The sequence below is a fragment of the Leuciscus leuciscus genome (assembly GCF_965113295.1).
Source record: "Leuciscus leuciscus genome assembly, chromosome: 1".
Taxonomy (NCBI): Eukaryota; Metazoa; Chordata; class Actinopteri; order Cypriniformes; family Leuciscidae; genus Leuciscus; species Leuciscus leuciscus.
This window is the reverse complement of record NC_138725.1, coordinates 17,401,020-17,424,850: the sequence shown is the minus strand read 5'-3', so window position 1 is coordinate 17,424,850 and position 23,831 is coordinate 17,401,020. Positions and strand designations below refer to the sequence as shown.

General features: G+C 38.6%; 1 protein-coding gene across 1 annotated transcript in view; it reads left to right on the top strand.

Annotated features, from left to right (window-relative positions):
- LOC309508971 (uncharacterized protein) overlaps positions 1 to 23,831 on the top strand; it is a gene marked incomplete at its 3' end in the record, with an annotated part of 49,150 nt that overhangs the window by 6,365 nt on the left and 18,954 nt on the right. The window contains exons 2-3 of the mRNA XM_082183511.1: positions 22,787 to 23,113; positions 23,209 to 23,559. Coding sequence (XP_082039637.1) covers positions 22,787 to 23,113; positions 23,209 to 23,559 — 678 coding nt within the window. The remainder of the gene's footprint in view (positions 1 to 22,786; positions 23,114 to 23,208; positions 23,560 to 23,831) is intronic.

The following is a 23,831-nucleotide window of genomic DNA, read 5'->3' as shown; positions in this document are numbered from 1 at the left end:
GAAAACATTTTCGTGGAGTTGTGAAATGTTGAGCTTTTAGGGTTTGGAGCTGTTATCCGTCCGACTGGCAGGAGTGTGTAGTGGGTGTGGCCAAACTATTGCATATCACTATCACATGCATTCAAAACTTTTTATCAAGTAAAGGTTTTAGCCAGGAATGGGTAAACTGCAGAGTTTATCTCCAACCCTGATAAACTCTCCTGCCTGTAGCTTTCTAGTAATCCTGGAGACATTGATTAGCTGTGTTTGATGAGGGTCCCAGATAGCAAGCAACCATCCAAACAATGTTAAATCAATGTTAATGTGTCAATGTTAACTGCATTGAATCAACATCACTTTTGCACCCGCAATTAATGTGTGAACTCGTGAATAAAGTCTATAGTCTAAATATAAAGTCTAAATATAACTGAATTTAGTCTGACTGCAACGCTATAGCCTACCTAATGCAGCGACCCATGTGGCGTTTCCTGATGGATCGAGGTCGTTCCTTAACTTCCTTTTCTACGTGCGATTAACACAAGCTCTAAGCGCGTGCGAGTATGCGCCTATAGCAGGGGTCCTCAACTCTGGACCGCGAGATCCACTGGACTGGCTCATACAGACTGGTTTATCATCACAAATATTATCTTTAATATTTTAATAAAAAAGCTCTTTAAATAGATTTGTCAGTTTATGACATTTTGATACATGTCTTGTACAGTTTGTTGTCAGAATCAGAAAGAGCTTTATTGATTTATTGACAGGTATGTTTGCACATACGAGGAATTTGTTTTGGTGACAGAAGCTTCCACAGTACAAACAGAATAACAGTGACAGGACACAGATAATAAAAATAATAAAAATAATAAAAATATAATTAGTAAAATACACAATATACAAAAAAAAAAAAAAAAAAAAAAAGATTATAGATGGTATGTACAGGTATGTATGAACAAATGCAAGCACATGTAAATAAGAAGCCTGGTGTATTAAATAAATAAATGTTTAAATAGTGTTTAAGTATTGCACATGTTTATTGCTAAGTGCAGGCATGAACTGTTCATGAGGTGGATTGCCTGAGGGAAGAAACTGTTCCTGTGCCTGGCCGTTCTGGTGCTCAGAGCTCTGTAGAGCCGACCAGACGAAGTTCAAAGAGGAAGTGGCGCTTGTCTACTCTTTTGCTACACACTTTTTCTTCACAAAAGGAGCACATATTTTTAAGGGCGTAGTATAAGTAGGCGAATTGGAACGCAGCATAAGTCTCATACATCACGGAAATTTGTTAATGGTAGGGAAAGAGTTAATTCCAAAAATTAGACCCCTGGGTGTGAGGGGTCCAGGGTGATTCTGCCAGCTCTTTACTCACTCTGGATGAGGACAGTTCTTGGAGAGTGGGGAAGGGTGTACCAGTGATTCTCTCAGCAGACTATCCGCTGTAGTCTTCTGAGATCTGATAGCTGAGCTGAACCAGACAGTTCTAGAAGTGCAGAGGATTCAGTGACTGCAGAGTATACTTGTATCAGCAGATCCTGTGACAGGTTGAACTTCTTCAGGTGGGCCTTTTTGACAGTGGAGTCAATGTGATTGTCCCACTTCAGGTCCTGAGAGATGGTAGTGTAAGTTTGCGCTCGATCGACCCAAAACTGGCATCCGACCAGCGCGGAAGGTCTTTACGTGTTACTGTCCTTTTCTCGAGGCAAAGTATTTTTTGATTAAATGCAATACACTTGAATATGTATTCTCTCGTTATTTCATCTGACTCCATAAATGAAAAGGTTTTAATGATATCTGTGCATCATTAAATGTGAGCGAATGTTTGACTATTCCTTTTAACTCTTTAATGAAAATAATGTCAAAGTCGGTTAGAATAATCAAATGTAACAATTTATTATGTCAGGTAAACGTATCATGCCAATTTCATAATCAGTTCAAAGATAATCGATACAAAACATCAAATGCTCTGGAATAGAGAGAAGAGATGCAACCCAACATTAAGATATACATGGGCTAATCTGAGGTACAGAAAGGCCCCGAACCCTTTGCTACATTTCATTATATTGACAGACCTCTTTCACATGGAAACATGTACTAACAAAAGAAATGGGGGTAGGAGACCATTTGCCCGGAAACCACCTTCCTTTGTGTGTCAGTTATCCCTAAACTCTTAAAAACCTTATTACCTTTTGTTTTACTTATTTTGAAATGAGACATTTGTACCAGTCACAATGAGACATTTCAAATGATACTAAATATGTATAATACTCGATGATAATCATTCACATTAAACTATACATTTTCTTGGGTGAATTCAGGTGATCTGAGCATGAGAGAGAGGGGCTGAGAGAAGGGGGAAAGAGATGTAGATTAGGATGACTCGGAGGTGAGACTTTTGTCTCGATAGTGCACGAGGGCTAGTTCAAATGTTAATTTCCAGAGAGGTCTTTTGTCCTCTCAGGGTCTGGTCGCTCTTCAACCAGACTGTCCGGCATTTTGTAATTTCTCAATTCTTACAGTAGTGCCCAGGAACCTGAATGACTCCACTGCTTCCACAGTGCTGTTCATGATGGTGAGTGGGGGGAGTGCAGGGGGTTTCTCCTAAAGAGTTGATAATACAATGCTAAATCAGATATGTACAATAACATTACGATGTCCAGCAGTCGATTTAAATAGTACATTGGGTTTGATTTGTCGTTTAATGAGATCTAATATATGTTGTCAGTGCAGAGAATTTTAACCTGAATAAATACATAGATCCGACTATTTTAAATGTGTACTTTAATGGTCCAGTGGTAGAACTTTTGCCAAGCGTGTCAGAGGTTATGGGTTCTAATCCGCATTCGTATAGTTTTTTGTTTTGTTTTTCCCATCAAAACCATATATGTTCAGTGGTTGTATATTAAGCACGGATGCGTTTGTGTGCATTTTGTTTTGTGATTTTACCAGAACGAATAGAGAGTCTCCGCAACAGCGTTAAGCAATAGATTGAAGTGCGGGTCCGTTTGAAGACAAGAGACAAGAGAACACACCGTATCCGCTCCACTGATATCAGCGGCAACAAGCACTTTGATCACTTGATTTAAAAAACAACACATTTTAGCGCTAGATCGCCTCTTATTCAACAGACAAACTAAATGAATGCTCTTCTAGTTAATTAACTGGATATGTTATTGTTACATACAAATTTTACAAAGTGGTGGGGACAAAATGGACCCTGGCAAAAAGTGGTGGGGACATATCCCACCCGTCCCACCCGCAAATTACGCCTATGCCTCCACCGAAGACCATTTCTGACCCAGGAAAAAACCTTGGTATTGTAGTTTTGAGATTGTTGTTTTGTAAAGTTGTTACATGGTATTTTAGCATGCTCTCTAAATTCATGACTTTTATCACACACAAAAAGAAATCAATTGCTGATTTCACTTCTCCCATCTCAGCCTACAATATGTAGACAATACTTTTATTAGTTTAATTTGTACATGTCAATTTGTACATTTGTACAAATTTGTACATGTCAAGACTGCTAGGTCTTCGGTCATTTGAGAGTTTGTTGCTAGTCCACATCAGGGAATGCACATAGCAAATAGTTGCCATTCCATTATTTGTGTTATTGTGCTTTTACCCTAGTTTGTAGGGTATAGAGATGTCTGTGAACAGTCATGGTATGTGTTGTGAATAAATGTTAAAATGTAATACAACAAGTGTATTTGATGTCACATAACATGACTGACTGTAGCAACTTACCTTGTATTTTTAATACCTTGTATTTACCACACATGTTTTTAAATGTGCATGTCACCATTAAAGCCTTGTCTTGCATGTGTACTATATCTTCGGATTATGACTAGTACGCAAGTAATATCACAGATTTATCATGGACAAACAACTTTTCTAGCAGGAATACTATAGAATGTTGGGGTTTCAGACAGTACTGCAGGGGGCGCAATGCAGCAGAGCCAGCAGAAAGACTGTTGATGTCGAGGCCATGAGGCCTAGCATCCTTTGAAGGTTCTGAGAGGGCAGCGGGCTCCTACTCTGAACGAAGTCAAAAGCCGTTGAATAGTCTGAGCGCGCTCGGGTGTCAGACAAACCTTCAGCCAAAGTCTATTATTGAACCCAGGAAGAGATTCTCTGACTGGGGAGCAGTGAGCTCTTGGTTACGTTGATCCTAGGCATCCCAAATGGCTGAGGAGCACAGATCTGAGAGAGTTTAATTCCGCCTCTGACTGGGCCAGAATGAGCCAATCATCGAGGTAATTGAGGATGTGCATTCCCTTCTGTCTCAGGGGAAAAACACTGCACCCATGCACTTCTTACCCATGCGTGGTGCCAGAGACAGTCCAATGGTAGGACTGTATACTGGTATGCAACCCATTCGAAATGCAAACCTCAAGAACGGTTTGTGAAGGGGGGCAATCTTCCAGAAGTATGCATCTTTCAGATCCACTTAGAAAAAACAAGCCCCTGGGCATACTAGCATGAGGATTCATTTCAAAGTTAGCATCTTGAACAGCCATTTCGTGAGGGCATGGTTCAGATGTCTGAGGTCTGGGATTGGCCTGATGCCGCCATCCTTCTTGGGAACGAGGAAGTAACGGCCATAGAAGCCTGACAGCATTTTCGCCAGTAAGCTCAGTTCTTCAGTGCGGAGGACGTGAGCCACGTTGCTCTTCACTGAAGCATTGACTATGTCCACGAAGCGGGGTGGTCTGTGAGTGAATTGGAGCGAGTAACCTCATGTCATCATGTCCAGAACCCATTTCACACCGGGGATAGCTTTCCAAGCCTCGGCCCCGCTAGGTCGACAACTCGCCACGCTAGGTCGGGGACTGGTGTTCATAGGAGTAGTGTTTGGCTGGGCGGAGGCGCGGCTTACGGCTTTGCTTCGGGGCCTGGGTCGCTGCTGAGCTGCAGAATGCGAGCGTAGAGAGACAAGACTTGCGCTTTGCCATGAATGTTCATCCTTGATGAATGGGCTTGCGTGAGCACAGCCCTGGCAAGTGACACGCACATTGGCGCGGGGCTGTAAAACAACCACTGGCTAAAGATGCTCTTTAGAGAGTGATATGCTCAATAATTGTCCCTGATAGCCACAGGGGAGAGACATCTTTTTCAGTTGCAGACCCTTAAGCACTGTGCTTGCTCCAGCAGGAGAGTGAGACACGCGGCTGTGGCACGCATAGACACACTAAGAGGCGCTACAGAGATAGAGACTATAAATTAGTTTATGTCGAAACATAACCAACATCACCTGATCACCTTTTCTCTTGTCTGGTTGTTACAACCCAGTTATGCTTAAAACAGAGAAGTCTTTCCTTTGAGTTTTCGGCGTACAGACGACACCGTTGTCAAAAAGATCCCCATTCACATGTATTCTGCTGCCAGGCCATCAGATGGCGATGAAACACAATAGACTTAACACGTAATACGCATGTGCATGACCTCATCGTCTTCAGAGATTCACATTTTGATTGTTTACGAGGAGACCGTTTTCAAAAACTTGCACTTTGAAACCCGTTTTCAAACATTTGCATTATCAGGCCCCAAAACACCACTGTTGTGTAAATTAACGTATAAAGTGTAACGTTGAAAACGGTGTTGTGTAAACAGCCCCTAAGAGTTAAAATAACAGTGAAGCAGTGTTAAAGTTATAATTAAGATATAATTAAGTTATAATTAATTATTCAGTGATTAATTGAGTGATAATTGACAATTATTGAAGACACCTGATGTTAATAAGCAGAATCACTGATTGCCACAGTTGGGCTTTTGACCCTTGACTTTTTAATGCACCCTTATTTTAACACTTTTGAGTGTGGTATAAAATAAATTCCCAGGAGAGTTAATTTAACAGTGGAGTTTTTGCTGTGTATATGTAAATGAAGTGTGATCTTGACGCATTTGTCAGTGCAACACTTCTGGAGGTTGTGAATTTGTGGTTTCACAAGCACAAACTTAGTAGCCTAATAAAAGCTTCATGGTACACACACATAGCAACACAATGTGTTAGTGATGTGATGGGAAAAAAAAAGTGTCAATGAAAAAAAGACACATAAAAAATACCCTGAGGACACTGTATTGGGTCACTTAAAAACAACTATATTTCATTATGCTGGAATTGTTTTCTCTGACAAATAATCATAAGCTACAATAGCTGGGTTTAACATAAAGTTTAGAAATGTTGCGTTTCCATCACTCGTTTCTGATGCGATACTTCAAAATATGCATAAAAACAGGGTGATGGAAACATAGCTAATGAGAGGAAAAATATATGTTTGTATTGATTTGTGTGGAACTGTTCATTCAAAGCACTTTGTTCAGTGTCAAACATAATAGTTCTTTATGGACTCGGTTGGTTTCTGGACGCCACTGTACAGTTCAGCTCACTTTCTGATCCAGAGCTTTTCAAAGTCAACACAGTTTTACACCAGAGATCTTTCTGATCGCTTCTTCAGCTGTATCATAGAGTCAGGACTAAACACTGATGAGATCAGAGGAAGTAACCAACCAGAGGAGGAGCTGATGATGTTTAAAGGAAGAGCTGTAACTATATATAATGAAGAGAAAGAGAAAGACTGACAGAAACACAAAATGTCTGATAAGTGTGATCTGTGTCTGCTGGGACTGATCATTCTCTCTTCACTTCTCACAGGTAAAGAAATCTGTATTTTCTCTAAAGACATTTAGTGGAATTAGACTGGAAAGAGTTCATTTGAACATGCTCAGTTTATTATTGCACACATTCACGTTGTGATCTCAGAGTTGTGTATTGATACACACAGATCATACTGTATTATTCCTGATACTGGGCATAGTGTCACTCAAACATCTGATGATGAAGAATTATCTGTCTCGTTGAAGGCGTTTAAATCTTATTGTGCACAGTTTTTGATTTTATAATAAATAATCCATATTGTCTGATTAAAACACTGGTGTTAGTGATGAGCAAATTAAGCTTTGGTGAAGCACTGAACCACTTAGAAGAATTGTTTTGAAAATGGGTTCATTACTCATAGCTTTAGTAACAGCGCCTGGAGAAGTGCCAAGGCTGCATCTAAATGATCCCGGCTAGCTAGTGGACAGGAGGCTTTAAGACAGCCTTTAAGATTTAGTCCCTGGGTGAAATCAGACCGTCACATTATGATCAACAAGTAGCCAGCATACTTGATCACATTTTCTCTTGCTATAATAAACACGTATAGCAGCCAGAGAAAAACTAACATCAAATAGTCAAGGCCAAAGAGCCCAACTAAAGCAAACACCGATCACCATAACGGTGACCAAACCAAACTATTACGTTCAAACAAACTTCGACATCTAAACCTCTTTTAAGAGGTTCAGTTCTGTGTCTGCTGGGAAGCTTCCCGCTAAAACTTTATAAGAATGTTAGGGGATAATGTTCTATCAATGTTAGGACTAAACAGGTTTAAAATGTTTTAGAGAGTGTTATCCTTCCTTTAGGAGAACATTCTGGTAACAAAAATAAAATGATCTACAGAAATCATTACAAGAACATACAGGGATTAAAGTTCTCCGTCGCTACGACGGATTTCCGTTAATTGCAGCAAGTCTATGACGGATTTCCGTCAATTGCAGGGTTCCAGTCTGTCCTTAATGTCTTAAATTCACTTTTCATAATTTTAAGGCCGTAAATAGGCTTTCATTTCTCAAATAGTGTAATAAATGTCTTAATTTTAGTTTGAATAGGTCTTAAATTAAGGAAAGACGAGGTGTATTCACCCTTCTGAGGGGGATGTGATCAAAGCCTGGAGTGGAGCAAAAGCACGTTCCTCTCTCCACTCTAAGCATTCTGTAATCACTTCGCTTAAGGTCCACTCCGGGTTTTCAATTACCGCTCACGGAAAGTGCATGTCAGGCTACAGTTGAGCGCTGAGGTAGAGAACTATATTTCAGTTACCGTGGAAACACTTATAATGCAGGTAGGGCTGGGCGATGTATCGATATATTTTTGAAATGCGATATGGAATTAGACCATATCGCATATATCGATATAGTTCAAATTTATGCTGTGATCCGCGCCCCTCTCCTCCGCTCCTCCTTTTCCACTCTGCGTGCGTGTTTAGAGCATGTTATGTTATGAGAGGCGAATAATGACGACTTCAGAAAACCCAGCACAATAGGAACTACCAGGTGTAATGTGCCGGAGAAAGCAGGCGGAAGCGAGGATCTAAACGCAAGGTTTTAATGAAATAGACATAGAACAAATAATGAAGAACTTCAGGGATAAAGAAACAAAACCACGAGCATAACAAGACTAGAAGCAACCCTTACATGTACAACAACTGACAAAGTAACAAGTGAAACACAAGGGCTATAAATACACAGGGACCAACAAGCTAAACAAGATAACAAGGGGGTGTGGCTAATTAGAAACACCTGGGGATACTAATAAACTAGAAAAACTACAAAGGACTACAAAACATGACACAGAACAGGAAATAACTAAAGTCCACACAAGACGAGGGAAACACAAGACAGGAATCATTACATAGCCCCCCCACTTAAGGAGTGGATTCCAGACACTCCTCAGAAAAACAATAGTCCAGGAGGGTGGTGGATCGGAGGCGGGATGGAGGGCCAGGCCCATGGAGGGCCAGGCCCATGGAACGGAAGAGGGCCTGGAGACTGCGACAGGACGAGAGGCCAGGGTGGAGCAGCCAGTGCAGGCAACCAGGGCGGAGCAGGCCGTGCAGGCAACCAGGGCGGAGACGACCCCTCAGGCGGCCAGGGCGGAGCTGAAGGACCTTCGGACGTCCAGGGCGGAACAGGAGACCACCCCTCTGGCGGTCCTGGCGGATCAGACTGGTCCGGAGGTGTATTGCCCCCCCCCCCCCCCCCCCTCCCTCCCCTCCCCCTCCCTCCCCTCCCTCCCCCCAGCGGTGAAGAGGGCGTTAAGCTGGACAGAACCAGCGGCGAAGAGGACTCTGAGCTGGGCGGGACCAGCGGTGAAGGCTCTGTGCTGGACGGGACCAACGGTGAAGAGGACTCTGAGCTGGACAGGACCAGCGGTGAAGAGGACGTTAAGCTGGACAGAACCAGCGGCGAAGAGGACTCTGAACTGGGCCGGACCAGCGGTGAAGGCTCTGTGCTGGACGGGACCAACGGTGAAGAGGACTCTGAGCTGGACAGGACCAGCGGTGAAGAGGACGTTAAGCTGGACAGAACCAGCGGCGAAGAGGACTCTGAGCTGGGCGGGACCAGCGGTGAAGGCTCTGGACTGGACGGGACCAGCGGCGAAGAGGACTCTGAGCTGGGCAGGACCAGCGGTGAAGGCTCTGTATCGGCAGAAGCGACGTGAACAGTCTCTGGATCAGCAGAAGCGACGTGAACAGTCTCTGGATCAGCAGAAGCGACGTGAACAGTCTCTGGATCAGCAGAAGCGACGTGAACAGTCTCTGGATCAGAAGAAGCGACGTGAACAGTCTCGGCGTCGGCCATCTTGTCTGAAGACACAGGCTCGGCAGACGTAAGGTGAAGTGCAGGCTCGGCTGGACTGGCATGATGTGCAGGCTCGGCTGGACTAGCGTGAAGTGCAGGCTCGGCTGGACTGGCGTGAAGTTTCTCCACCTCCCCTACAGTGAAGGGGCAGGGCCGGCCCGCGGCATAGGCGGTATAGGCAAATGCTAGGGGCGCCACTCATCCATAGGGGCGCCAGAATGAGTGAACGAGTGAATTTTTTTTTATTTTTTTTTATTATTTTTTTTTATATATATATAAAACTATTTTAAAACCATTAATTCGAAATACTAAAAAAAAAAAAAAAAAAAAAAATCCAGCTCACCAATCGTCCCCCGCCCATCGAGTGCTTGAAGTGCGTCAGAAACAGAGCGCGCGCGCGATCAGTTGTTGGTAATTTGTTGTGTAGCGTGCGCGACTCCGCATCCAATGTAGACAGCATTTTGATTTTGCTAACACACAGCTCGTAGAAACGGGCCTGACAGCTCGCGCCAGTTCTAGACGCGGTGAAAGTTTCCTGATTGTGACGGAAGGCCGAATTTACATGACACATTATAAATGAGCATAGTCTGCGATAGATACAGTGCCAAAAAGAAGAGAAGAGGATAAAAGGGGATAAAGACAGAGGTAAAGTGATGTAGTGAATGAACAATTTATGGCATAGGAGTAAGATACTATAATTTCATGGCAGTTATTTTTACCTTAAACTTAATGTTAGCAGTTGTTCTGAGTTCTCCAGAGTCCCCAGACTGTGTGGTTTTGTAACAATCATGTCAGTTTTAAGACGCATTTTTTATTATCACTTTTTATTAATGTTTTACTCTACAGTTGTGCAGTTGTGGGGATACAGTACAGGCCAAAAGTTTGGAAACATTACTATTTTTAATGTTTTTGAAAAAAGTTTCTTCTGCTCATCAAGCCTGCATTTATTTGATCAAAAATACAGAAAAAATAATAAATATTGTGATATATTATTACAATTTAAAATAATTGGTTTTCAATTTATTATACTTTAAATTATCATTTATTTCTGTGATGCAAAGCTGAATTTTCAGCATCATTACTCCAGTCTTCAGTGTCACATGTGACATCCAGTTTATCACATGATCCTTTAGAAATCATTTTAATATTCTGATTTATTATGAGTGTTGGACACAGTTCTGCTGCCTAATATATTTGATGAATAAAATGTTAAAAAGAACTGCATTTATTTAAAATAAAATTAAATATTTTCTAATTATATAAATCATCTTTACGATCACTTTTTATCAATTTAACACATCCTTGCTGAATAAAAGTATTGATTTATTTCAACCAAGCCCCCCCCCCCAAAAAACCAACTGACCCCAAATTACTGACCAGTAGTGTATATTGTTGTTACAAAAGATTTCTATTTTTAAAACATTTAAAAAAATTTTTTTTTTACTATTTATTTATCAAAGTATCCTAAAAAAGTATCACAGGTTATGAAAAAATATTAAGCAGCAGAACTGTTTCCAACTTTGATAATGAATCATCATATTAGAATGATTTCTAAAGGATCATGTGATAAACTGGATGTCACATGTGACACTGAAGACTGGAGTAATGATGCTGAAAATTCAGCTTTGCATCACAGAAATAAATGATAATTTAAAGTATAATAAATTGAAAACCAATTATTTTAAATTGTAATAATATATCACAATATTAAAAAATGTTCTGTATTTTTGATCAAATAAATGCAGGCTTGATGAGCAGAAGAAATTTCTTTCAAAAACATTAAAAATAGTAATGTTTCCAAACTTTTGGCCTGTACATTTTATGGCATAGTAATGATATTTATTTACAGGTTTATTCAAAATAGCAAAGTTCACATTAAATCTTTATTGTAAATCGTGCTATAAAAGATAATGGGGACTTGACTTGAATGCTATGTAATGCTCTTGGTATTTGTGTTTAGGCTGTAATGTGTGTGTGTGTGTATATAGGCCTATATATATATATATGCTAAATCATGAACACAATGACGGGGTGAAATGGGCTGTGATGCATGGGGCGCCAGGTAAAATCTTGCCTAGGGCAGCAAATTGGTCAGGGCCGGCCCTGTGAAGGGGGAACCACAAAACTGCAGGACAAAGTCAATGTACTGTACCAGGGTCCAGCTGGGGTCTTCCTCTGGTAAATTTAAGCTAATGTCCTGTTCTAGTCCACTCCAGAAACAGTCCTTCAGCCTGTCACTGTATATAAAGTGCAAAAGAAACTACGAGCATGCAACGCCGTTACGTTGTAAATTACACGAAATAAAAGTAATGCAGGTATGATTTTCATTCTATTCACCAGGAGCAGTTTCCATGTTTCATTAACAGTTATTGTTAATATTGTGTATTCACCATGGTAACTGTCGTTTCCATATTAACCCCAAAATGCCACTATTTTTCTTTGTGTTATTTTTTATATTTTTAAATGACTGTAGTGGCTCATACCAACATTGTATTAACAAAAACTATTTAATAGCTTTAGCATAATGTTTATTTATTAGTAGGCTACTAGTCTTTACTATTAGTCATATTCTTACAATTTATGTTAAATAAAGGGGAAAAGTACTTGTGTGTGTTAACAAATTTTGTGTAAACATGTGTTATAATTTGCCTATATAATATATACTTGTATATGTATGTATATATATATGTATGTATATATATATATATATATATATATATATATATATATATATATATATAGGCAAATTAGAACATGTTTAAACAAAATTTGTTTATATATATATTCAATGTAAACTTTGATAATCATAATTAATAAATCGCAATTACAATTCGAAGGGAATAATCGGCAATTATGATTTTTGTAATAATCGTGCAGCCCTAACTTAGGTGAAGAAACCTGTTTATTATTTATTCATTTGATTTTGCAACTGTTCACTGATACGCCTACTGGCAATATTAAAGCGGTTTAAAACGTATCCCCTTAAAACGCTATTGGTCTCGACTATTTAAAAAGGTATATGACTTGGCCTACAAAAAAATTTCAGTCAGAAGAATTTTTTTCACTTTAATCCCTGAACATAACAACATTGATAGAACAACAACATTTCTATCTGGGATGAGCTCACCCATATGACAAAAACCTGCATGCTTCATATACAGCAACCATATATCTTCCTTACTTAAATCAGCCAGAATTACCTTCTGTGTTTCATGTAAGGCCAATACATGTCCTATACAAAATCAGACCGATTATGGCCCATTTCATACTAAATAGCACACATACAAGATTTTTGCTATATATATATATATATATATATATATATGAATACTGTAAAAAGTCTTATGAGTTCTACATGACAAAAGTATGCAAATGTGTATGGTATTAGTAGAAACTAACTGATATTCATATACAAGTCATTTAAAGTTCTTATATTGAATCATATGCTAGTCAAATTAAAGTCATATAGAATTTATACACATTTTGTGTCATTTGTTTATGCGTTTCATACAGATTTCATGTTTTGATGACCAACATCTGATTCACTTATATGCAGTTGGCAAATTTTTTAATTGTACAGTACAGAAGCCGGTTCGAGGATTACTGTCAGAATATCCCTGACCTTTATGAGGACTGTGAGGATTTTCCTACAGGATTTGAAAGAGCAGTTGAAAAGCAATGACATTGTAAGACTGTTTTTACATTAATTGTGAACAGTCTGGGCCTGTTGTTTGTGAACAAATCATATTATTGCAAATTAACAAAGTTGAGTCAAATATGTTTCTAGAACAGTGATTAAACTGTTGAAAATTGGCTGGAATGTGTTTTTGTATATGTGACATGAACTCTGGTGGTGATGCACTCTAAAAACTTTTAATATGATTTACAAAATTTTTTTTGGTGAAACATTTTTACACTTATAATATTGATAAAAATTGTAAGCAGTGAAATCAATTACATACACTGTATTAACTGAGTAAATGTAAGTAAAACAAATTAAATAGATCTGAGTAACTGCATTATCTTTAGGAATATAGTCGTGTGTTTTTTATGCAAGGCGTTACAATCACGCGAAAAGGCAGGTGCGAGTCGACACTCGTTTAACTCGTTTAAAGGGACATTGTGTAGGATTTTCTCCCATCAAATTGTATTTTGCATTCAAACGAATAGTACTCTCCAGCGCCTCGCTTTTTCAACTGCGTGTTGCATCTACGGTAGCCGTTATGTACCAAAAAGCTATGACAGGATGTTTTATAATCAGAGCCGGACAGTAACGGAGTACATTTACTTGAGTACAGTACTTAAGTAAAATTTTGAGGGATCTGTACTTTACTCGAGTATCATTTTTGGGGAGTACTCATGACTTTACTCAAGTACATTTGAAAGGCAAATATTGTACTCTTTACTCCACTACATTTCTATCCATAACTGTGAGTACCCGTTCTAAAAAAAAAGGAAAAAAGAAACATCTCGGAAACCCTCAATTTGTTGTTTCCCTCTCAAATGTGATTGGATTGTGCAGGCGCCACTGATTGGGACAGCCTATCAGCAATCACCTTCAGCTTTCCGCCAAAGTCAACTCCATGGTCAGATTTAGATAAGAGACGAAACCATGGACGAAACAATGGATGAAGACGCAGCAGGTCCATCCCGGGAGCGATATTTTTTTTTTTTCAAGATGGTAGGGGAAGACTGATGAATATTCATTAGGGAAGTCATCCCTGATTGGTCTTAACCCCAGTGACGGGTAGGTTTAGGGGCGGGGTTATGGAGGTCATAAGACCCCCAGTGACGGGTAGGTTTAGGGGCGGGGTTATGGAGGTCATAAGACCCCCAGTGACGGGTAGGTTTAGGGGTGGGGTTAGGGAGGTCATAAGACCCCCAGTGACGGGTAGGTTTAGGGGTGGGGTTAGGTCATCAGACCAATCAGGGATGACTTCCCTAATGAATATTCATGAGTCTTCCCCTACCATCCTGGGAAAAAAAATATCACATCCCGGAAATGTGCCAACCTGTGCCCCACCTCGCCAGACTATTTCAATTTTCTGAACAAGTTAATGATAGTTTTCGCTTCAAGTGTTTGCTGTGTTTACCAATGTATGTAAGCACTGTGGCAGTAGTAATGCAATATTTAGAAAATGTACTCTTGTACTCTTGATACTCAAGTACTTTTAAAAACAAGTACTTTAGTACTTTTACTTAAGTAGACATCTGACTGTAGTACTTTTACTTGTACTTGAGTAAAATTTAGCAAGGGGTATCTGTACTTTTACTCAAGTAATTAAGCTGTGTACTCTGTCCGCCTCTGTTTATAATAGCACTATAATAGCAGTTTTCCTTCGGGTGAACTGGTTTGTTATTTCAAACAAACTGCAACTTGACACAACGAACAAACGAATGTTACAGTTTTGAAAAAACAAAACTTACAACCTTGTTTTTAGGGCCTTCTCAACTTTACTCAATAGCTGCTATTCATCAAAGAGCCGGTTTAACTTTTAACTATAAATGTTCTACTGTCTATATAATAAAGTACACAACCAAGCAATGAAAAAAAAGCTCGTAATTAAGACCGTAACATTGACTTACCTGTCGAGAAGAAAGCAGGCAACTTCAGGGTCTCTTTTGAAAGCTTTCTCCTGCATTAGCTATCCCGACATTAACCCTTGTTTTTGTAATCTCCGGTCACGTTTCCTTTTACAGTCTATTTTGGACTTTTTCGACGACGAGGACTCCTTAGCCTGTGACTCAGCAGTGATAACCGTGCAGTGCATCCTTTTAAACTTGCCGGGGCAGTGACAAGCACCTCTCACTGCTCTGCTCCTCCGCTTCTGCTGGCTTCAGTCACGTGACGCTGGCTCTGAACGAAAACGCTTTGTGGAAACGCGTTGGCCTAGTACTTTTTGTCCCTCTCTGCTATTATAGTTTTCAAGATGGCGGAACAACATGGAAGCCTCCGTGGACCTACCCGTCCCATGTATATAAAAATAATAAATTCTTCGTTTACGAGGATAAGCCAGATAATTAGCAGAGGTATTTGTACACCATTGAGGACATATTTATGAATAAAAATATTGATTTTAGCTAATAAAATACCTAAAAAACTACACATTGTCCCTTTAAGGTGAGTAACATTGCGTCTCTGTATGTTCTTTCGCATTAAATCAAATGATTTAAAGCACATTAATGATTATACAGATAAAATAAAACGTACACACCTGAATTTCACAGAGGAAATGCACCAATTCTGCGCCGCTGAGAAGAGAAGAGGAGAACTGTTCTGGACTGGAGAGAGTTCATACAGCGTGCGCTCACTCAACCGTTGAGCTGTCCTCACGTCAGAGGGTGGGGGAGGGGTGCATTGTTTTAATTCAGTAAACTTAATTTCATATGCGCGTTAAATATTAATAATATTGATTTTATTTAAGTAATATTTGTGGTTCTTGAAACATATTAGTTTAATTATCCATTCTCAAATATTGCGATGGAAATTTCACAAATATATTAGCTAAGTGTATTGTAAATAAATAATTGGTTAGTCAAATACTAAATTATTTTAGTGAAAAACTTCAAACTTAAATATAACTGTAAATTTCAGACAAAATTAATTGTTGGAGTTTTAGTAGATTATTTCGGTAAGTAAATGATATTCAGAGATTTTATTAAGTTTGTAACATCTCCTTTCTTTTAAAGATGTTACTCTGAGGGGGTTCAACAGAATTTTGACATGTACTGATAAAAATAACTCTTCACAAAACAAATGATCATTTGCTTAAATTAAATTTTCTTCACCAGTGCTTAATAAATGTGTCACAAAGACAATAGAAATAAAGTCAGAGGTCTTTGTCTCTTCAATAAAGAGTGAAGAAAACGTATCTCTTGGCATGTCCTGTCTTTGATAAGGTGTGTGATGATGAAGTGATGATGAAGATGAAATGAGTCACAGATCCCCCAGGTTATTTGAGTGCGATGCAATGATAGTAATCCTATAATCCTCCATACGAGAAAAGATCGCTTGAGATGAAGATGCTCAGTGAATAGCTGTCCTCAGCGCCACATAGCTGACCATGTGTAAGGCCATATGCTGCAGCCTTGATGCTGGTGTGGACCGCTCTTGGATTCACTGTCTCTAGAATCCAATCCGGGCTCACAAAAGAACATGTGGTAATTAAAAGTCCTTTCTAGAAAGAAATCAAATAACTAACATCAGTGATCTCAAACAAACACAACATCAAATATAAACCAAACCATACTCACAGTTGAGCAGAAACTCAAAGTGTTCTCAACACAGGACTTTGGATGAGAAAGAAGGTAGCACAAGATCAATCCTCAGATTTCCCTCTACCAAACCAACTGACTTACTCTATGGTGTCAGTGTTTATATACCCAGTTACCTCCAGGCAATAGAAAAAATGAAAAAATGATTTAAAATGAAAACTATTGATATGTGAAATATGCAACTGTATCTTGTAGAATACACTCTAATAAATAATTTTGTAATTAAAATGTGTGCTTGTGTGTGTAGTTTAAATGTTGTGGTTCATCTAAGGCTGATTATACAGTATATAACCATGATTGACTACAGGCTACTCAGACTTAGGATGAGAAAAATAGGCTCGACTTGAAAAATTTAGTGGATATATGGAGGAAATGTATACCAAAAAAGCTAGTAAAACAATCATTGTTTGTGGAGACTTCAACATAGATATGCTCAATCCAAATAAGCATAAATTGACAGAAAATGTCATCAGTACAATCTACAGCTTGAATTTGTACCCTAAAACCACTAGACCTACGAGGATAACGACCCATAGTGCCACATTAATTGACAATATTCTAACAAATGAAATCTTTAATGATGCAATAAGTGGAATATTAATAAGTGACATCAGTGATCATTTGCCCGTATTTACAGTGTTTGATAGCGATTGTAAGCCTCATCAGGAACCATTAAGCAAATTCAAAAGATTAAGATCAGAAGAATCCTTGAATGTTTTTAAGAATGATTTATTTGTACAAAATTGGGACAGTGTATACGATAAGAGCAATGTGCATGATGCCTATGAGTTTATGAGAATATTTAAAAAACTATATGACAAAAATTGCCCATTGAAGAAAATAGGTACAATTTCAAAGAAAAAAGGACATCCCTGGATTACAAAGGGATTGAAAAATGCAATCAAAAAGAAGAATTTGCTTTATAAGGAGTTTTTTTTAAACAAAGAACTAAAGAGGCGGAAAATAAGTATAAGAAATATAAAAATAAATTGACCAATATCTTGAGAAAAACTAAGAAAGATTATTACAATAAATTAATAGAAAATAAGAAATGGGAAATGTGGAAAATATTGAATAAAGTAATAAAAAAATCTTCTGGCCAGTTAAGTTATCCTAAATATTTTAATATGGGAGATGAAGATAATTATAATATGACAGAGGTGGCAAATACTTTCAATGCATTTTTTGTTAATATTGGGAAAGAGCTGGCAGAGAATATTCTTTTTTGTTCAGGCAGTGATCTTCAGTTGCTAGTGCAGGAGACAAATAAGGAATTAGAGAAGATTCAATTATGGTTTGATACAAACAAATTATTACTAAATTTAAAGAAAACTAAATTAATGATGTTTGGTAATGGTCAAAATAATTTGCAAATTGAAATTAAGCTGGATGGAGTGAACATTGAAAAGGTTAATGAAATAACATTTTTAGGAGTCATAATTGACAATAAAGCGAACTGGAAACCTCACATTAGTCATGTTACAGTAGGAGTAAGGTTTCAAGGAGTATAGCAATAATTGGGAGAGCAAGGCAAGTTTTAAATCAGAAGTCTTTACGTATGCTCTATTGTTCATTAGTTTTGCCATATTTCACTTATTGTGTAGAAATGTGGGGAAACAATTACACAACAACAGTTCAGCCACTTGTTATTTTACAGAAGAGAGCTTTAAGGATCATTCATGGGGCGGGTTATAGGGAACATACTAATATATTTTTTTATGGAGTCCAGATTACTAAAATTTTAAGATTTGGTGGATTTACAGACTGTGCAAATTCCATATAAGGCAAAGCGTAATGATTTACCTCAAAATGTACAAAAGTTATTTACTCGGAGAGAAGGAGGGTATGTGTTGAGAGGAAAATTAAATTTCATATTACCAATGGTACACAGTAGGAAGAAAAGTTTTTGTGTTTCCATACAAGGGGTGAAACTGTGGAACAACTTAAATGAGAAGCTTAAGGAATGTCCAAATATAAAACAATTCAGGAAAAGATTTAAAGAAATGATTTTTGAACGTTATAAAAATGAAGGAAAATTTGTTGCTAACATATTGTATAAATGTATGAAGATTTATGTGCTTGTGTTTTGTAAAAAAGTGGATAATACCAAAGGAAGTAAACTAATGCATTAAGAGTTTGAAAGAGGGGGAGGGAATTAATAAGTGTTAAACTTCATCCCACTCCTTTTCAAGCAGCGGTGAATTTGATTTGTTTGATCATCAGTGTTCTTTCAATTATTGTCTTATGTTGTACATACTGTACACTTTTTCATTGTATGCTTGAAATAAAATGACGAAAGAAAGAGGACAAGATAAGAACAAGCATGAGTGAAGTATATGGAAGGCGTTTTCTGCCAAATTTAAATAAATAAAATGATTAAAATGAAAATTATGTAATTTCATTACAGAAAACTGTACGAAAAATATGTGACAAAATTGAGAATGAAATGAAATTATTTCATTTTCACGGTGACAGTGCATCATCCCTGTCAAATTGAAAAATAAAATGCAATTGGTGATTTCACATTTCATTTTCACTACAGACTACGAGACTGCCGATATTAAAATGAAAAGCCAAACGTGAAAAAGAAACTACAAATACAGTTTTTACAATGCTCTTTATTTACTCTCACGCAATAATAGTGACACAATTCAAATTCAAATGTAAATTTTCGTTTTCATTTTAATTCCTCTTTTATTTCACAGTTTTCATTTTCGTTTTCATTTTCAAAGACAACCTGCATGCAAATTCTATGTTAATGAGTGGGTGTGGCTTATTCAAGTAACGGCGCTAGAGACACGCCTTCTGTAAAGCGAAGTCGTCGACGTCCCGTGTGCATGAGTTGAATGTGTGAAACGAAGTTATTTAAATGTGATTATATTGTAATCGAGACGACGAGATATGGCGAAATCTGTAAGTGAGCTTTTGTGGGAAGCTGCCACAACATTAGAACATGGAAACAACCAGCCTGACCATGTTAGTTATGATGTTAGACTAGACCATAATCGATGAGGTTCATTCATGTATTAGGCTGTTTTGGAAATTCAACTATTTGGGTGTACAAAAGTCTTAGTAACACAATTTCTACAACAATTCTAGCCAGACATTTATACCCGCTAGCTTTAACCGAGGACCTCGGCCAATGTTTCATATTCGCGTCGTGCCTAACAACGCCCTTCAGCCGTGACTTATTCAGATTCATTTAATAGATTTATACTCTAATTAAACGTGGAAAATAGACTAATAACTGCCACTAATAAATTGAATTTGACCTAAACCGTTTTCTGATTTTAATTATTCATAAATATTTAGTCATAACTACTTTTCTTCCTGGAACTACAGTATGTAGGGTTTGTTTCTGGTGAGACACTTATTAGTGGCGCACTATAGGTGCTCTCGGCGTGTTAGGCCGGCGACACACTGGCTGCGTGGCGTGAGCGTGGCGTTTCTGTTGCGTGTCAGCTGCGTGAAAATGACATCAACATCTTTTCCTAGTTCCAGTCCAAAATTGTCATGCCCTTCACTCGCTAACTTCCCTCCGTCTCGTTCACTCGGATGTACGTCATTGCTTACGTTGCACGAGTGCCCACTACTGGCGGAAACTGCGTTGGGCTGAATTGGAACGTCCTAAGCCCTTGATCACTTGGAATCAGCTATGGAGTTTATTTTATTTTATTTTATTATTTTTTTCCTTTAATAATTTGTTTAATGTAGCATCCATATCCATATAAGTGTGTTTGGGTTGTTTTAAATAAAAAATATATATAATTAATATATCATATAAAATGTGAAGTGGTGCTTGCAGTGTCAAAAATCGCCACTGGGAAGATGCTAACACAATTAACATGTTGTGATACCATGATATACCACGTTTTAGCATTATTTACCACAATTTACCATGTTTCTAAGATGATTTACTACGATTTATCACATTCCAGCATGCTTTACTATGATTAACATGTTGTTAGAATGATTCTAGCATGATTAGCATGTTGTTAGCATGATTAGCATGTTGCTAGCATGCTTTTAACAAAATGCTAGCATGTTTTTAGCTAGATGCTAACATGGTTAGCATGTTACTAGCATGATGCTAACATGATTAGCATTTTGCTAACATGATGCTAGCTTGATTAGCATGTTGGTAGCATTATGCTAGCATGATTAGCATGTTGCTAACATGATGTTAGCTTGATTAGCATGTTGCTAGCATGTTTTTAGCAAGATGCCAGGTTGTTCTGGGTGGTTGCTAGGCAGTTGCTAGGTGTTCTGGGTGGTTGCTAGGCGGTTGCTAGAGTATTCTGGGTGGTTGTTATAGTGTTGCTAGGGTATTCTGGGTGGTTTCTAGGTGGTTGCTAGGGTATTATGGGTGGTTGTTAGGGCGTTGCTAAGCAGTTGCTAGGGTGTTTTGGGCGGTTGCTAGGCAGTTGCTAGGGTGTTCTGGGCGGTTTCTAGGTGGTTGCTAGGCAGTTGCTAAGGTGTTCTGGGTGATTGCTAGGCGGTTGCTAGGGTATTCTTGGTGGTTGTTAGGGCATTGCTAGGTGGTTGCTATGGTGTTGCTAGGTGTTTGCTAGGGTGTTCTGGGTGGTTGCTATGGTGTTGCTAGACAGTTGCTATGGTATTCTGGGTGGATGCTAGGGCGTTGCTAGGCAGTTGCTAGGGTGTTTTGGGCGGTTGCTAGGCAGTTTGCTAGGGTGTTCTGGGCGGTTTCTAGGTGGTTGCTAGGCAGTTGCTAAGGTGTTCTGGGTGATTGCTAGGGTATTCTTGGTGGTTGCTAGGGCATTGCTAGGTGGTTGCTAGGGTGTTCTGGGTGGTTGCTATGGTGTTGCTAGGTGGTTGCTAGGGTGTTCTGGGTGGTTGCTAGGGTGTTTGCTAGGTGTTTGCTAGGGTGTTCTGGGTGGTTGCTATGGTGTTGCTAGGCAGTTGCTATGGTATTCTGGGTGGATGCTAGGGCGTTGCTAGGCAGTTGCTAGGGTGTTCTGAGTGGTTGCTAGGCAGTTTCTAGGGTGTTCTGGGTGGTTGCTAGGGTATTTTTGGTGGTAACTAGAGAGTTTCTAGACGTTGCTAGGGTGTTCAGGGTGGTTGCTAAGGTATTTTTGGTAGTTGCTATGGTGTTTCTAGGTGGTTGGTAGTTGTCAAAGATGGTTACTATGGAGTTCTTAAAATCTTTAATAACGAGTGCGTTTTCATGGTGTTTTCTATGTCTTTGCATTTGTCTTTGGCATTTTACTCTAATATATGTTGACTGATGAGTCTATGATTAATAATGTCAATAAATAATAAAAGAACTACAAATAACCTTTATCTTTTGTTTTGTTGTACTGGTGGTGTAAATACAATCACTCTCCTAGTGCATGTTTAATCATATTGTATTAAATGATTTGTTAATGCATTATTTTGTCATGACTTTACTTGAGAGGGCCCTAATCATGATCAAATTCACTGTTAACTACTTCCCAAACTCAGCTCATGATTGATCATAAACTTACTATCAAACACACAACGAGTGTTCAGCTCAGTGAAGTGATGTTGTGTGGTCAGAGAACAGAAGTACAGTATCATCACGACTGTGTCTGGATGGAGAGTGAACTACTGATCCCAGCAAACCTTCCCTGAGTTTTGCTCCTTCCTTTGGGAACTGTTCCACAAATATTCTTTGTGGGTTTTGAATTGTTATTTTGTATTTAGCTGTGCATAAGTCACAGTAGGGTGAGTTTGAAGGAAAGAGAGAAACACAGAACAGATAAAGAGCTTTTAAGGGCAGTTATTAGTGTATTTTCTACGCTTGAAGAGGAGGATCAACTAATCCTGTGCCGTCCAGTAATGATTATGACAAAGCTGACATCAAGAGTTCAAGATATGATGATATTACATTATTTACATTTGTTTCAGAGTCAGAGTATTTATTATTCCTTCTTAAAGAGGCGTTTGATTTGGTTTATCCATAAATGTTTATGAATGCATTAACTATCAAACACCGGAAAAAGACTGTATGATTTGAATCTTCTGCTTATTATGCAAGTATTTATGGTTTCATTTATTAATATCATAATGATCACTGAGATATACTGTGTTTCAGGTATCAGTGGAGTGAATTATGATCATGTGTTCATCAGTTCTGGTGAAAATGTGCGTCTGTCCTGTAATAATGCTCTTCCTGACTGCAAATCTAAAACTACATGGAGCTACTATAACAGAGTCAGACATTCAGCAGCAGTTGAACTGATTGCTGGAGGGATAAAGAATAAAGACACAGAGAGACATGAGAGACTGAGTCTGGAGTCTGACTGCTCTCTGAACATCAAGAACGTCACAGTAGAAGATTATGGATCTTACATCTGCCAACAATATGTGAACGGACAGAAACAAGGAACTGATGCATTTGTTTCTCTGCATGTTCTTCATGGTAAGTTTATGATTGTGTTCAATTTAAAAAGGGCAGATTCTCCCGTTAAACTCAGATGATGATTGAAGAGTCTGTGATTTGTGTCTTGTGTTCAGTTTCAGTGTCTCCATCATCATCATCATCATCATCATCTTCATCCTCACAGACTGAGATCAGTCCAGGCCGCTCTGTGACTCTCTCCTGTCAGTTGTATTCAGATCCTGGACTCTCCTGTGATGATTGGGTTCGTTCTGAGGGATTTGAGCTGTTGTGGGTGAATCAGGCTGGTGTTGATCTGAAGACAGACTCCAGATATCAGATATTATCATCATCAGATCAATATCGCTGTATCATCATCACTCTGACTACAACACTCCTGAATGATGATAACAACAGAGAGTGGAGATGTCGGCTTACTCACAGAAATCAACTCCAGACCTCAGTCAGATACACTGTCAAGTATTCAGGTGAGAAAACACTCTTTTCAGACAGATTTGTGGAAACTTTCACACACTGGCTCTACTCTTTCTGATGGCTTCATACGTTTGGCAATTGTAAAATATTAGTGGTCAAAGTCATAAACTGCATAAAAATCCTTATAATTCCCAATATTGACCTCCTATGGGTCATACTAGGCTAAAATAGACTCTTCTGATTTATGCAATATTTCATGTATGACCCATGAGGGACGTCAATATTGGGAATTATAAGGATTTATGCAGTTTGAGGAATTCTAAGG